The sequence below is a fragment of the Diabrotica virgifera genome, chromosome 4 (assembly GCF_917563875.1).
Source record: "Diabrotica virgifera virgifera chromosome 4, PGI_DIABVI_V3a".
Lineage (NCBI taxonomy): Eukaryota > Metazoa > Arthropoda > Insecta > Coleoptera > Chrysomelidae > Diabrotica > Diabrotica virgifera.
The window spans coordinates 217,913,559-217,927,650 of record NC_065446.1 but is presented as its reverse complement, the minus strand read 5'-3'; the positions used below and the strand labels follow the sequence as shown (position 1 = coordinate 217,927,650).

Here is a 14,092-nt window from a genome sequence, read left to right as displayed (position 1 = left end):
TACTATATGTTTTGTTGTATTTTTTCAATTCTAAAGTCCACTTTACATCAACAATAATTGAACAAGAAATTGACAACAAGTTATTCAAGGTCAAATTTGGCTTATACAAAACACAATTCTACATCCAATTTTGCCGTGAATAAAAAGATATTAAAGAAATTTGACAAAATAAAACATATCCAATTGTTCTATTTCATCAAATTCCTTCATTTTCTTTTACAAACCATACATTTTGTACTCGTCAAATTTGGCCTTGAATAACTTTGTCAATTTCTTGTTCAATTTATTGTTGATGTAAAGTGCACTTAAATCATTTCAATTCAAAATTAAAATAATTTGATCAATTTTCAAAATATCACAAGTTTAATGACGTTCTACACCTTCGGCAAAGAATTAAGGATTTGCATGAAATTTTAGTATGTTATAGTTTACTTAAAAAAACTAAGTTTTGATTTTTTAAAAAATGTTTTACCGTGCCGTTTAATTACTATTAAGGGTCAAAGTTAAGTTTTAACATGGGCTCTTATGGGAATTCTTAAAAAGTTAATAACTTTTGACCCAAATTTACGATTTTTATTTATTTGTGCTTAAATTAAAGGTATTTTTGTAAGGAATAACATATTAAAAAATGAGGATTGTTTACCGTACCATTATTAAATAAAAGTGAAATTACTGTTTCGAAATTTAACAAAGTTGGTAGTAGTGAGATCAGCTGCACTCATAATTATATCCGAAACGTACGTGCCAATTACATGATCTCGGTGGTCTAGTTGTTGAGTGTTCGGTCACAGTTCGAAACGTCCCGGGTTCCAATCCTCTACGATTCATTTTTTTTTTTTAGTTGTTTTAATAAAAATTTTTTGAAAGTGGTAGATAAGAAAGTTAGTTTAATATTTAAATAGAATACAATTACTTCGTTAAAATTATATAATAGAAGTATAACTTCTTACGTGCGTACAAAGTACACACACATTCTTTTTTTAACATGTTATAGCCTTATTCATTAACAATATTGCTGTAATAATATTGTTGCTAGAAATGTAAACTGTCATTGTATACCGGGTGTACGAATCAAACTGTGTTTTTTCTAAAAGTTCGCATCACCCTGTGAACTATTAACATTCTGTTTTTAGGTTCATTCGCTTATGTTGGATAATAAAAAAGTTAGGTACTTTAACAACTGGCCATGTTCGTCATCAGTACAGGCTGTTTCTAAATAAGTAAGACAAACTTTAAGGGGTAATTTTACACATGAAAATAATGACAGTTTGTTTTATAATCATATGTCCGCAAACGCTTCGTTTCCGAGATACGGGGTTCAATTTTTTTTACAAACTGACGATTTATTTATTGCTTTAAAACCAGTTGAGATATGCAAATCAAATTTGATGGGTTTTAAGACGTAGTTATTGCACATTTTTTGACATACCATTAAGAATTTTATATTCACCATAGGCTTGTATACGGGTAATATCATCGGTCATAATACCCGTTTGCACGCTAATGGTCAATATTAAATTCTTAATTATATGTCAAAAAAATGTGCAATAACTACGTCTTAAAACCCATCAAATTTGATTTGCGTATCTCAACTGGTTTTAAAGCAATAAATAAATCATCAGTTTATAAAAAAAAAATTGAACATCCCGTATCTCGGAAACGAAGCGTTTGCGGACATATGATTATAAAGAAAATTGTCATTATTTTCATGTGTAAAATTACCCCTTAAAGTTTGCCGCACTTATTTAAAAAAAAAACCTGTACTGATGACGAACATGGCCAGTTGTTAAAGTACCTAACTTTTTTATTATCTAACATAAGCGAATGAATCTAAAAACAGAATGTTTAGAAAACCTGAGGCTATAGTTGGTTTTTAATTTCAGTATTTTATAAACGCTAGAATAGTCCACAGGGTGATGCGAACTTTAAGAAAAAACACAGTTTGATTCGTACACCCGGTATACAATGACAGTTTACCTGTCTAGTAACAATATTATTACAGCAATATTGTTAATGAATAAGGCTATAACATGGTAAAAAAATCACTTAAATCTGAAAACAGGTTTGGGAAATTCGAGACATCAAAAATTACCAAATTTTCAGTAGATCGATTTTTTTGCACCTGAGTGTATATCTAGTTAGTAAACTTACAGTTATTTCGGGGGGTATATATTTTCACGGTTCCATGACATCTCGTAACGCGACAGTTCGTAACCGGACAACTGGTAACGGACAATTCGTAACAGCGACAGTTCGTAACAACGACGATTCGTAACGGCGACAGTTCGTAACTATACAAATTCGTAACGTCCAAATTGAATTATTCTGTTTATTTTTGTTAACGTGGAAACTAACTGTTATTACTGTTATGAATGAAATTATGTTTATCAATTTAATCAAATATAAGAATAATCAGTATCAGGATAAATATTTTTAAGGCATTTCATATTTCGTGTTTCAGAATATAATAAAAGTATTTAAACCAAGTATTAAAGTATTAAAAGGCATCCCTCTTATCAACTATAACAGTTGATTGAATACTTCAACGATTTAACCAATCACAAGATTTATTAGGATAACAGATAACTATAATCGTTCATTTACAAAATGTTTACTTCAATAGAAAGTTGCGAATGTCTAAAGACGGTTGTCGGCTTAAAGATTTCACGAATTACTTCATTAATCCTTTGTCTACGCGTATGCAAATTTAAGGATCAAAAAGAGGGATAAACTTTTAAAAATATGTATTTAAATATATATTCATTAAATTGATAAACATAATTTCAATTATAACTCTGTTAGTTTCCGCGTTCACAAAAATAAACAGAATACTTCAATTTTGACGTTACGAATTGTCTGTTACGAATTTGTATAGTTACGAACTGTCACTGTTACGAACTGTCGCCGTTACGAGTTGTCGGTTACCACTTGTCCGGTTACGAATTGTCGCGTTACGAGATGTCTGGTCACGATATTTTCATAGCTAGTGTTTTGTAATTATACATTGTTTTCCGGGTTTAAATGCCGCGATCTTTAATTATTTCTTCCGATCGTTTTAGATGGTGACTTTCTGATCAATGCTCATGGATTTTTATTGAAAAAATTTCCTATACATTCTTCTTCCGAAGTTAAAAAATCTGGAGGATAGAGGATACAGTTTCACTCAATATTTTAATTAATATCTTCACGATGAATGAAGTGAAATCAGTGTTCAGACCATATTCGCACCCTCAGTGATATAGAGGCATAATTCAAAAAAGTAGATTTTTGAGAAATCGCGTTTAAAGATTCCGGTTTCGAAAATTATAGTATTTTTTCAAATAAATAGTATAGTAATTTTTTCAAATAACATGCTTATTATTTAAGTGTTAAGTGTGAAATTTGGCAGATTTGCGACTTGATAATTGTACTATAAATAGCGATGAGAAAAAAATTAATATAAATAAATTCCATTAATTACATGTAATTTAAAAAAAATACTTTCAAGTTAGTCCCATATAGTACAAAAAACATAATAGAAATAAGGAACTGTTTAAGTTTGATCCCTTATATTATTAATGCCCTGTCACTGTTTGTGCAAAATTAGACCCATTTATTTACTATATTTTGCATAATATAACGGCTCAACTAAAAACTATTCTATATAATACAGAATGTTAAAACACAAACTAACCAGGATTTTCGTCATACTGTTACTGATTGCTCCCTTGTAGCACTAAAAACCAGAGATGGCCGGGGAGAGTGTGAGAGAGGCATACATATATTTACCCAACCATTCATGTTTTTTTTCTCCCCCTGTCAATGCTAACCGTTAGAGAATTTCATTTTGTGCCCATATAATCCCATAAAATCACAATTAACACAAATTTTGAGTTGAGCCCTTACATTACTGAGGGTGCGAATGTACAAAAAATCCGTAGTAGTTGCCAAACCTTCTTTATTATTTAATAACCTTTATGTTTTTAATAGTACCTTTAAAATAATTATGACATGTTGTTATCATATCTTCTTTAGTTTTGGTTGGGTTTCACAAAAAAAAATAAAGAGCATTCCAGGATTAACACAGAACGCGCATTCTACATTAGTTAATTTAATTTTTTATGACATTAGCACCTTTTATCATATATTAAAATTTTTAGAACCGGCATATTTACGTTAACTCCAAATTATGGTCTTCAAATAATTGCCAATTGCAGACAAGATGGTTTCCATTCGCACGCAACGGAACAACCACTATTTGTTGTAAGTATTAAGTAGAATTGAAGTAAACATTACTTACAGATAATGTCAAAGGAAAGTTTTAAATGTTTTAATGTTTTCAGTGTTTTTCGTTCGAAGCATACACTTCTTTATGAATAAATTGAAACTAAAAAGTACTTTAAAAGTAGCTATATTTGTATGCAAAGCAGTGATAGCTGTATTTTTACCACTATAATAATGAGTACTAGACCGTAAGCAAAAACGGTACTGTTGCAAAAGATCTTTTGTGAAATTAAGCTGAATCCAGTGCTGCTCCAAACCTTTTAATGTGTTTTTTGTGCTGTCTTTTTCATGACTTTGTGAAAACGTTTAAATTTTGATGAAGACATTGTTTCCTTTTGTTGAACGATAAGATTCCTCTCGCGTAGTGGTATTTTTTTTTAAATTTGTCCATAGTTCTGAAGATGACTTTGTAAGCTGAATCGTTCAGCTAAAATTAAATTCATTACACACTTTTAAAGTACCTACTTTTCTTTTCTATTCATTTATTTGTTCTTAAATGTGTACAAAACGTAACAGTCTTTTGTAACTGTAACTTATTCACTTCTTTGTCGTGACTTTCACTTTTATATAATGTTTCTACAAATGTCACGTGAAACCCACGTATAAGTTCGGATCTGTGAAAGTGTTTGATTTTTTGCGCAATTTAAAAATTTACAAATCTTTGAATGTGTGCAGTGATGCAATAGACTGTATTTTTCATTCCCCAGATGTGTCCAAGGCATGCAGTCTTACATACTTTTGTTTATCTTAACAATTTTTTGTGTGGACCCATCCTCCTCGTTGGTGACTGGCCGCCTATGTAATTCTCATAATTTTCTACTTACTTACTCCGTGGCGTTACAACCCTTCATGGGTTTTAGCCGACTCGACAACATGTCTCCACTGTTCTCTGTCTTGAGCAACCTCCATCCAATTCTCCACGCCCATAATGTTCAGGTCTCCAGTGGCGTGCTGGAACTTTTCAAGCGGTCCGGTGATTTTATAGAAAAGCGGCCTCCCATCCTCATTTTACTTTCTATTATCAGGATGTTTCATTCGTTATTTATAAAATCAAAAAACAAAAATATAAATTATTTTTAAATCAAACATAAAACTTGAATTCAATGATTTTTTTTAATTTGGTAGGTATATTTTTTATTTAACAATAAGCAATCTTACAAATTAATAATAAATTACATGTAAGTATGACAATATTGTATGCAGTAAGGCATAAACTATAATTTCCTTAATAAAAATAATATGAATTTGATGTAATTAAGAAAAAAACAAGAATGTGTGTGTACTTTGTACGCACGTAAGAAGTTATACTTCTACTACATATTATGTGATTTTTAAGACTATACCAAAAATTTAAAAAAATAAAAGAATAAAACGCACACAAACACATTGAAAAATGCCACAAAGAAAAAATGATTTCTGGACGATAATAATTGTTGGCAAAAATTTTAAATACGCATTTGCTGAAACAAAAATTTTATAACAAATATACTTACAATCATAATATGCATAAAAAAATAAAAAAATAAAACTTGCATCGGGAATTGAACCCTTGAATTTCGTGCCGCTTTGACTCGTAATCGAAGCGTAGACTCACTCGTCCAATCGCACATTATTTATCATGTGGAAAAATACGGTAACTGAACGTTTTACTGTTTGACAATTGTTTTGAAAATTATGTAGTTTAAATTTTGTGGAGGAAAATATAAAAATATAACAAAACAGTAAGAAAACAATATATTAGATGAAGATTGGTAGAACTTTTGTTGGTAATCAAATTAAGTATGTAAATCAAAGCATTACATACCTACTAGATAAATAAATCTACGCCAAAAAATCATAATTTAAAAATAAAAATCGAACCTAATTTGGGATTTCTCTCTAAAATCCGCATTCTTGAGAAAATAAATGTATGTATTTCAACCTAATCCAAATGTATAATTACAATATGATTATAATAAAAACTAGGTACTTACCAAATTAGAATGAGTTTTCCTTGTCCAGAATAGTCCAAAAGTCCAAAAATATAGGTATATGAAAACTATTTAAAAAGGCAGTATAACTATTAACTAACTTTTGTTTGTTGTTTCTTTTCACACAAATTTTAAAACGCAACAACCATAAATAATCTAACTACAGCTGTGCCACAGCCACCATATTGAATAATTTTTGACATGTCATTTGAACATCCAATCAGAACAAAGTTATAATGCGCATGCGCCCGGTCGCTAGGTTTTCCCATATAAAAATTTACCCCTCTATCGCCGGTAAAGAAGTATAACTTCAAAAATAAAATAAAATTTTGGGAATTTTTAAAATCATATACATGTACAATGCAAATACTTTAATTTAACAATCTTTAAAATGTTAATAAAAAGCAATAATCTAAACATTATGTTGCAATTATTTTATAAAATAATTACTTAACTCGCGATCCGCGTTAAAGTAGATTTTTCAGCAAATTTGTCGATTATTTCATCATTTTTAAGCTCATAGAAAGCTTCTGTATTAGCATAAATGTTTCCAAATGTTTCCAGTTGGGACTTCTTGGGACTTCCTCCCATACCAGTCTTACTGTTCTTTGGTCAGAATGTCTTCTAAGGTGTCCTGCCCATTGAAGTCTTCTGGACTTTATTTCTTGTATGATGTTGGCGTCTGGGTAAAGGTTCTTCGAGCTCTTTGTTAGTTATTATCCTATATTGTTCTGATGCTTAGGATTCTACATCTTCCTTAGGATTTTTCTTTCCCAAACACGTAGTCTCTCTTCGTTTGTCTTTATTATCGTCCATGTTTTGCTGCCATACATCACAACGGGTCGTATGATTGTTTTATACACTTGTATCTTCGTACGTCTTGTTAGTTTCGATTTTATAAGGTTTTGGAGGGCAAAAAGAGATCTGTTGCCGGCCTCTATCCCATTGTTTATTTCTTGTGATCCGTTATTGTCTTCAGTTATTGTTGTTCCAAGATACTTAAATTCGTTAACGCGCTCAAAGTTAGAATCATCGATGGTGATGTTCTGACCGATGCTGTCTCTGTTTTGGTCATTTCGGCTCATCATTCTCTGGTATATCCAAAATTCAAAGGATTCGATCTTCTTAACTAATTTCGCTTTTAGCATCCATGTTTCTACCCCGTACAATAGTTGAGCTTACCCCATAGCGTCTCTTTTCTAATCTAACAAGATCTTGCACTATTCTAACATACACAGGCACACAAGCACTATGCTCTGCTTTTCACTATCACCTATCACTCAAACTAGTTCAAAAGGCTTTGTCCTCTTCAATCTTCTAGTTTGCCCAGTAGTATCGAGGAACTGGATTTCCTCAATATTCTCGTATTTATGAAGTTGTTGCTCGTGACTGCAAGTCGTCGCTCTTCCTGGTTTTTTTGTAGGCCACTTTCAGCTGATTCTAAAAAATGAATGGTATTTTTTCTATTCTTTACAATTAAAAATCAAAAGAGATAGGTACTATTATTTACAGGTAATAATATGCCTAAAAAAAATTCGTTTCATAAAGAATAAAGAAAATTGAAAACGAATTTTATAATACTTACATAATTGTTTAAACAAAAGAGATGCAGCCAGAGCAAAACTAACAGACAGAACAGCAAAAAGCCACTAATTTCCATTTTCCCAATATTCTTTATCTATGCATTGTACAATCAGAAATTTTTAGGTTATCATGAAATGTGATGACCACGCGACCCTACATAGATACACGCGCGGCAAATTTGAAAATAAACGCAAATTGAATAGTAAATGGCCTTTCTTAAAATATAGGACATTGGTAGTATGTTCGTAGAATGTCTTCCTGGTAACATTCCACCAATAATTTAATCAGATGTTCACCGAATGTTTTTTGAATGTCCAGAACATTCAAACATTAATAGAACTTTGATAGTACATTCCTGGAATGTTTTGTGTTGTTAGGGAATAGCTTGAATTTTAAGAACGCTGCCCTTGCCATTTATATTCGTTCCCTGATCTCTTGGTCTGCATCGTCAGAGTTTATGTAGACTTCCAGATATTGAATTGCTGAACCAGGGAGCAGCTGTTGAACGTTTTTCACTACGCTCAAGATAGGGATATTCAACATACTGCATCTACGGTAATTTTTCTCCGATCAAGCTGAAATTTTCAGAGACTATTCTTGAAGTTATGTACTTTCATTTAAAGTAATGAAATATCGACAATTTCACTTTTCAAATCATCCCCCACCCTCTTAACTATCGCGTCGTCTGCAAATCTTATGATTTATTACTTCGCCGCCAATTCTGGTTGTGATACAATTCAATATTCTATTTTATTATTATAGTATGAATAATAAATTGTTGTTACAGGAAGCTGACCATGTACGAATTGATAACAATGCAAATGTGGAAGTTCTGGATCTACGTAAACGTAAAACGTGAAAATGAGGTTACTGCACCAAAGAGCTTTGTTATTTTTAATGTTTATACCGAAATAAATAAGCTTCCGCTTTGTATATTTCATAAGATTTATATCGATATTTATAACACAAACTGTGATGAGGAAATCATTCATACTGCTTCTTTATGTACGATTCTTTGAGAATAAACTTTATTATTTGTTTTTATTTTGTATTATTCCCTGTATTAATCCTTTTTATTTAAATGGTTCTGTCCAAAGTGCACCATAGGCCTGGATCCCGCGACCCAAAAAAAAATTGATTAATAGCAAGCTGAAAATTTGTTAATAGTTTAATGGTGTCCAGTCGGACAAACTTTGATATATGGGAATACTGGAACAGGGGAACTTTTAATTGTGGAACAGGCCGAACAGGTTAGAAATTTGGAACGTCAGACTACGAAAACGTTCCATGTATTTTTTCGGACAGAACTTCCAATTGATTTGTTACCCTTTCATTAAACTCTCATGCAAAAATCAGACCGCTATTTATCACCAATATAATTCCTGTCATTTGGCATGTTCTAACGTGTCGGACTTATTAAAACTGCCCATTTGGTGATAAATACCAGTCTAATTTTTGCATGAGAGTTTAATGAAAAGCTAACACATCAATTGGAAGTTCTGTCCGACAAAATACATGGAACGTTTTCGTAGTCTGACGTTCCAAATGTTTAACCAGTTCCACAATTAAAACTTCCAGTGTTCCCATACATCAAAGTTTGTCCGACTAGACACCGTTAAGCCATTAAAAAATGTTCAGCTTGCTATTAATCAACTTTTTTGGTACGCGGGATTCAGACCTATCACTCTGACAACTGAATACAAAGGGTTATTCGCACACGGACTTGGCGCTGACTCCCAAAACCAACGTACACCTTGGACGTGCCCTGTGGTAGGTTTACATGTATCCAGTAATTGGCGCCAGTCACACTGACACGATAGCGCTGGCATGGTAGTGGCATCATGTAAACACTTTTTTGGCAGACAGCGCTGGACTGGACTTATCACCATTAAGTACACCAAATTGTACGAATTACAAGTCCTCGGGGAGATGTAAGTATAGTGCCAGATTGCGTCATCTCTGAGCAAAAGTATCTAATTTTACCAAATGAAAATCATAAATGATAGAACCAAAATAAATAAACTTCACACGTAGGGATACATCTAATTATAATAAAGAAGAAAATTGCTTCTGGTGTTCATTGAAACAAGGTAGGCAAAATGATACGGAATTATTACGAATATGCAAAAGCATATTCATAGCAGCCGCTTAAAAAACCGATTACCTTTAATAAACGGAATAGGTCTTATAAAAATGTCACAAAAGTATTTAGGATGACGGTGGCAGGTGGCGGTAATTTTATTAATTATTCTAAAAAATAACCAAGTTACCAGGCAACCAAACGACGTTTTTATAACGTAGAGAACACGTCATAAAAATGATTAATTGACGTGTTTCTATGACGTAGTACTGACGTTGAAAATCACGTTTATTTGTCTCATCGATTTGACGTCATAATTGTGACAATTTTAAAACGTCATCGTATCTACGTTTTTTTCACGTTGAGATTGTGACGATTCTCAAACGTCAAAAAGATGACCTTAAATTTTCACTAGTTATATATACCTACTTACTGTGTCAAAACTGAAACAACATATATATGAAACTAATAAATAATTTATTAACAAATTAACAGCATACTTAATATCTTAATTTAACGTTTTCTTAATATATCTTAATTTAACACTTAATTAAAAACAAATAAACATAACCTCAAGTAGTTGTCAAGAAGAATTACTGCATTAAACTAACTCACTGAGCAAAAACGAATAAAAATCTCTTAATTAACACGTTTCTTCAACTAAATATCTAAATGAAAAGTCTTATTTTATCACACAAGACACAAACCACGTAAACAATAAAAGAGAAATTCCTTATGAAGATTTAGCGTTATACCTAAACGAAATTGTTTGGAGTCAATACAAACAAGCAAGCTCCTCCCAATTTTGTGACGTCAGACTTAGGCTGTCGGAAATGAAAACGTTTTTTAAACGTATTATAACGTCATTAATCTTACGTATTTAAAATCACCTACAAAAGACGTCTATATGACGTCATGTTCAAACACGTGTTATATTCAACCAAAAACTGACGTTTCCTCGACGTTATATGACGTCAGTTGGTTGCCTGGGGATAATCTATAAGGCTAATAGTATACTTCTTATACATACATATCACTTGGCATCGAGGCTTGAATCCAAACGATATTGTCAAAATGCGCTCCGTATTAAAATATAAATTTAGTGTAGCAAAGTGAAAAATAAACAAATATAAACATATAGAACCTGCAGTGAATTGAACCGACGACAGTGCTTCCGAGAAAAATATTTCATCAAAATTCAGCAGATATTAATGAGTAAGCATTGCAAATAATAACCTCTTAAACAATTAATAATTAAAGAAGTCATCCAGGGTGAAGACATAATCAAGTTCGTGAAGGCGCAAAGGCTCAGGTGGCTGGGACACACAGAAAGAGCTAACCCAGACTCTACGCTAAAGAAAATAACTGGCTGGAGACCAACAACAGGGAGACCAAGGGGAAGACCCAAAACAAGATGGAAAGATCAAGTCCTAGGTGATATAAAGAAGCTGAGAATCTACAATTGGAAGGAGCGTTGTAAGGACCGGAAAGAATGGAGGAAAATTGTAGACAGGGCCAAGTCACACGCTGTTATAATAATAAAAGACAACAGCGGACTGCTTCTCCGCAATAAATGAATCAGAGAGCCCAAAAGGGCGGCGAACACTCCGCCAGAAGTGAATAAGCCATGATGATGATACATACATTTATTTTTAAGATATTTTAAAAGTATCTACTTATAAGTATGTGTTAAGAATGTACTTATAAGTATGTGATAAGAATATTCGATAAAGGTATATTCTAAGAATAAACTTTTACAAATATTCTGAGATACTACGTACACGAATGTACTCAGTATATTCGGTACGAGAATATTTGAAGTATATGCAAAGAACATGAAATTTAGAATGTTTTTTAAGGTACATGCTATGCTTGTACTACGCATATACTAAAAAGAATATACTCCGACGAATGTTGGTAGTATATGCCTTGAACATGATGCGAACATCATTGTTATGTGGGAATCAACTTCTGCAGTTCCACAAAACATTATTTAGCGCAAGGACCCTGTGGATTTACAGGATGTCTTCAGACCAATGACACGACTGTTTTTTTTTTTTTTTTTAAATAATGGGTAATGCACCTATCTAGATGAAATTTTTCGTACCCCTCGTAAAACAGAATAAGAAGGTTGTGAAGAAGACCTGAAATATTGTTCAGGGAAGGTTAAAGAGGGCATACATGATACAATGGACCTAGACATGGTTGCAGAACAATTTCAAGAGGTTGTCATGTCAACTAAGAGTTCGAAGATAGTTGTCCTGAGATAGTGAGGAATTAAAAAAATGTTCAGGTGGAATAGCAACCTTGACAGAAATCTGATGAAAATTTGAGTTCGCCAAACGATCAGGTGAATTTAGCGATTATTGCTAAACTCGGATTGAATATAATAAGGAACTGAGAAGAGCAGAAAAATAATCATAAAGGCATTGCGAGGAGATAAAACCGACTGCAGAAATATCAAGGCTCCATAAAGTTCTTTCAAAGTACTCTTAGATAAATATATTCTCAATTAAAAAGGAATTATGTGAATACACTCAGAATGGCGAAAATACCTTGGAAGAACTTTTCAGGATACACTTTTCTGAAAAAACAAGAGTCTGAAACAAAGCTCGTTTTGGGGAGAACTTGACACACAGGCGGAACATAGCTGGGGACCCATATCAGACTGATATGGGTTCCCGGTCATCGAGGAATACATGGCAATGAAAGAGTTGGTAAACATTAACTACAAAATACTTCGGTACAGAGACGGCCGCAGGAGTGCCAAAAAGCACCAACTGCGACTGGAAACAAGCCTGGATCCGGACACTATGCAACTCTCACTGAAGAGCTGACATGAGCTAATAGAGCTGAAGCAATGAGGAAACGGACAGGAATCAGTTCAGACTAACAACAGGCTTCCTTACTGGACATGCTCCAGTCAAGGAGCACCTGCATACAATGGGGCTGTTTCATGAACACCTACGAGGCTGCAGTCTTTATACCAGAGAACCAGTCAGTCATATTGAATGACTTACTAGAATACTGGTTTCGGATGTCATATAATGATGATGTACAATACACATTTTGCAGGTTAGGCTATAATATGTACATTCCTCGTTTCATCACAATCAGCACAGCTGCTTACATTATACAGTGCATTCATAAAGTGTGGAAACGGTCTATTATCTCATGACTTAATTATTATTTTCAGAGTTAAAGCTCTAATAGGTCGATTTTTATTATTAAATTATGATTTTTTGACGTAGGTATATCTCATAATAGTGACGTCATCGATTTGGGCGTGATGACATCATCGATGATTTTTTTAAATGGGAATAGGAGTCGTGTGGTAGCTCATTTCAAAGGTTATTTAATTATATATTCAGTAATATAAACAATAACATCATTATTTATACAGGGTGGCTAAAAAATAATTTTTGAATTAAATTAATTGAAGCAAAAAGAAGAATATATGTAATTTATTTAACTCAAAACATATTTTACTGCTATCATAAAAGAGAATAAAAAAATGTTTATTTTACAAATAAACATTGCTTTTCGCTTAAATTAAATGTTCAAAGTGCCAAGAGGCAGGTAGCGTGGCTGTTTGACATTTAATTTAAGCGAAAAGCAATGTTTATTTATGAAATATTATGTAATCATTTTTTTATATTTTCTGGCACCAGTAAAATGTACTTTGAGTTAAATAAATTACATACATTCTTCTTTTTCCGTCAATTAATTTAATTCAAAAATTATTTTTTGGCCACCCTGTGTAAGTAATGATGTTAATGTTTATATTACTGAATAGAGAATTAAATTACCTTTCAAATGAGCTACCGCACGACCCCTATTCCCATTTAAAAAATCATCGATGACGTCATCACGCCCAAATCGATGACTTCACTATTATGGGATATACGTCAAAAAATCATAATTTAAAAATAAAAATCGACCTGTCAGAGCTTTAACCATAGATATTATAACCTGTAGATTAGGCTAGCTATGGGCCGCTCTGTGCATCGAGGTGTAACGCCGATATCAAGGACGCCATTGGTCAATATTTATTTTGAGTGGTCTAGCCATCTTTGTCCGTCATATGAGCGGTATCGCTGAGTAAAAAGAATAGATAGACCACCGATCGACTGCCGCGCGTTACGCTTTTCTGCTCAGTATGCCTTGTCTACGGTTAACATGTCTCTGGCTTTAA

The 14,092-nt window shown here is 32.7% G+C and overlaps 1 protein-coding gene across 1 annotated transcript in view; it reads left to right on the top strand.

The window, feature by feature from the left end:
- LOC126883302 (STAM-binding protein) overlaps window positions 1-8,857 on the top strand; it is a 48,090-nt gene extending 39,233 nt beyond the window's left edge. The window contains exons 7-8 of the mRNA XM_050648664.1: window positions 4,140-4,242; window positions 8,605-8,857. Coding sequence (XP_050504621.1) covers window positions 4,140-4,242; window positions 8,605-8,676 — 175 coding nt within the window. The 3' untranslated portion in view covers window positions 8,677-8,857. The remainder of the gene's footprint in view (window positions 1-4,139; window positions 4,243-8,604) is intronic.
- Window positions 8,858-14,092: the final 5,235 nt, after the last annotated feature.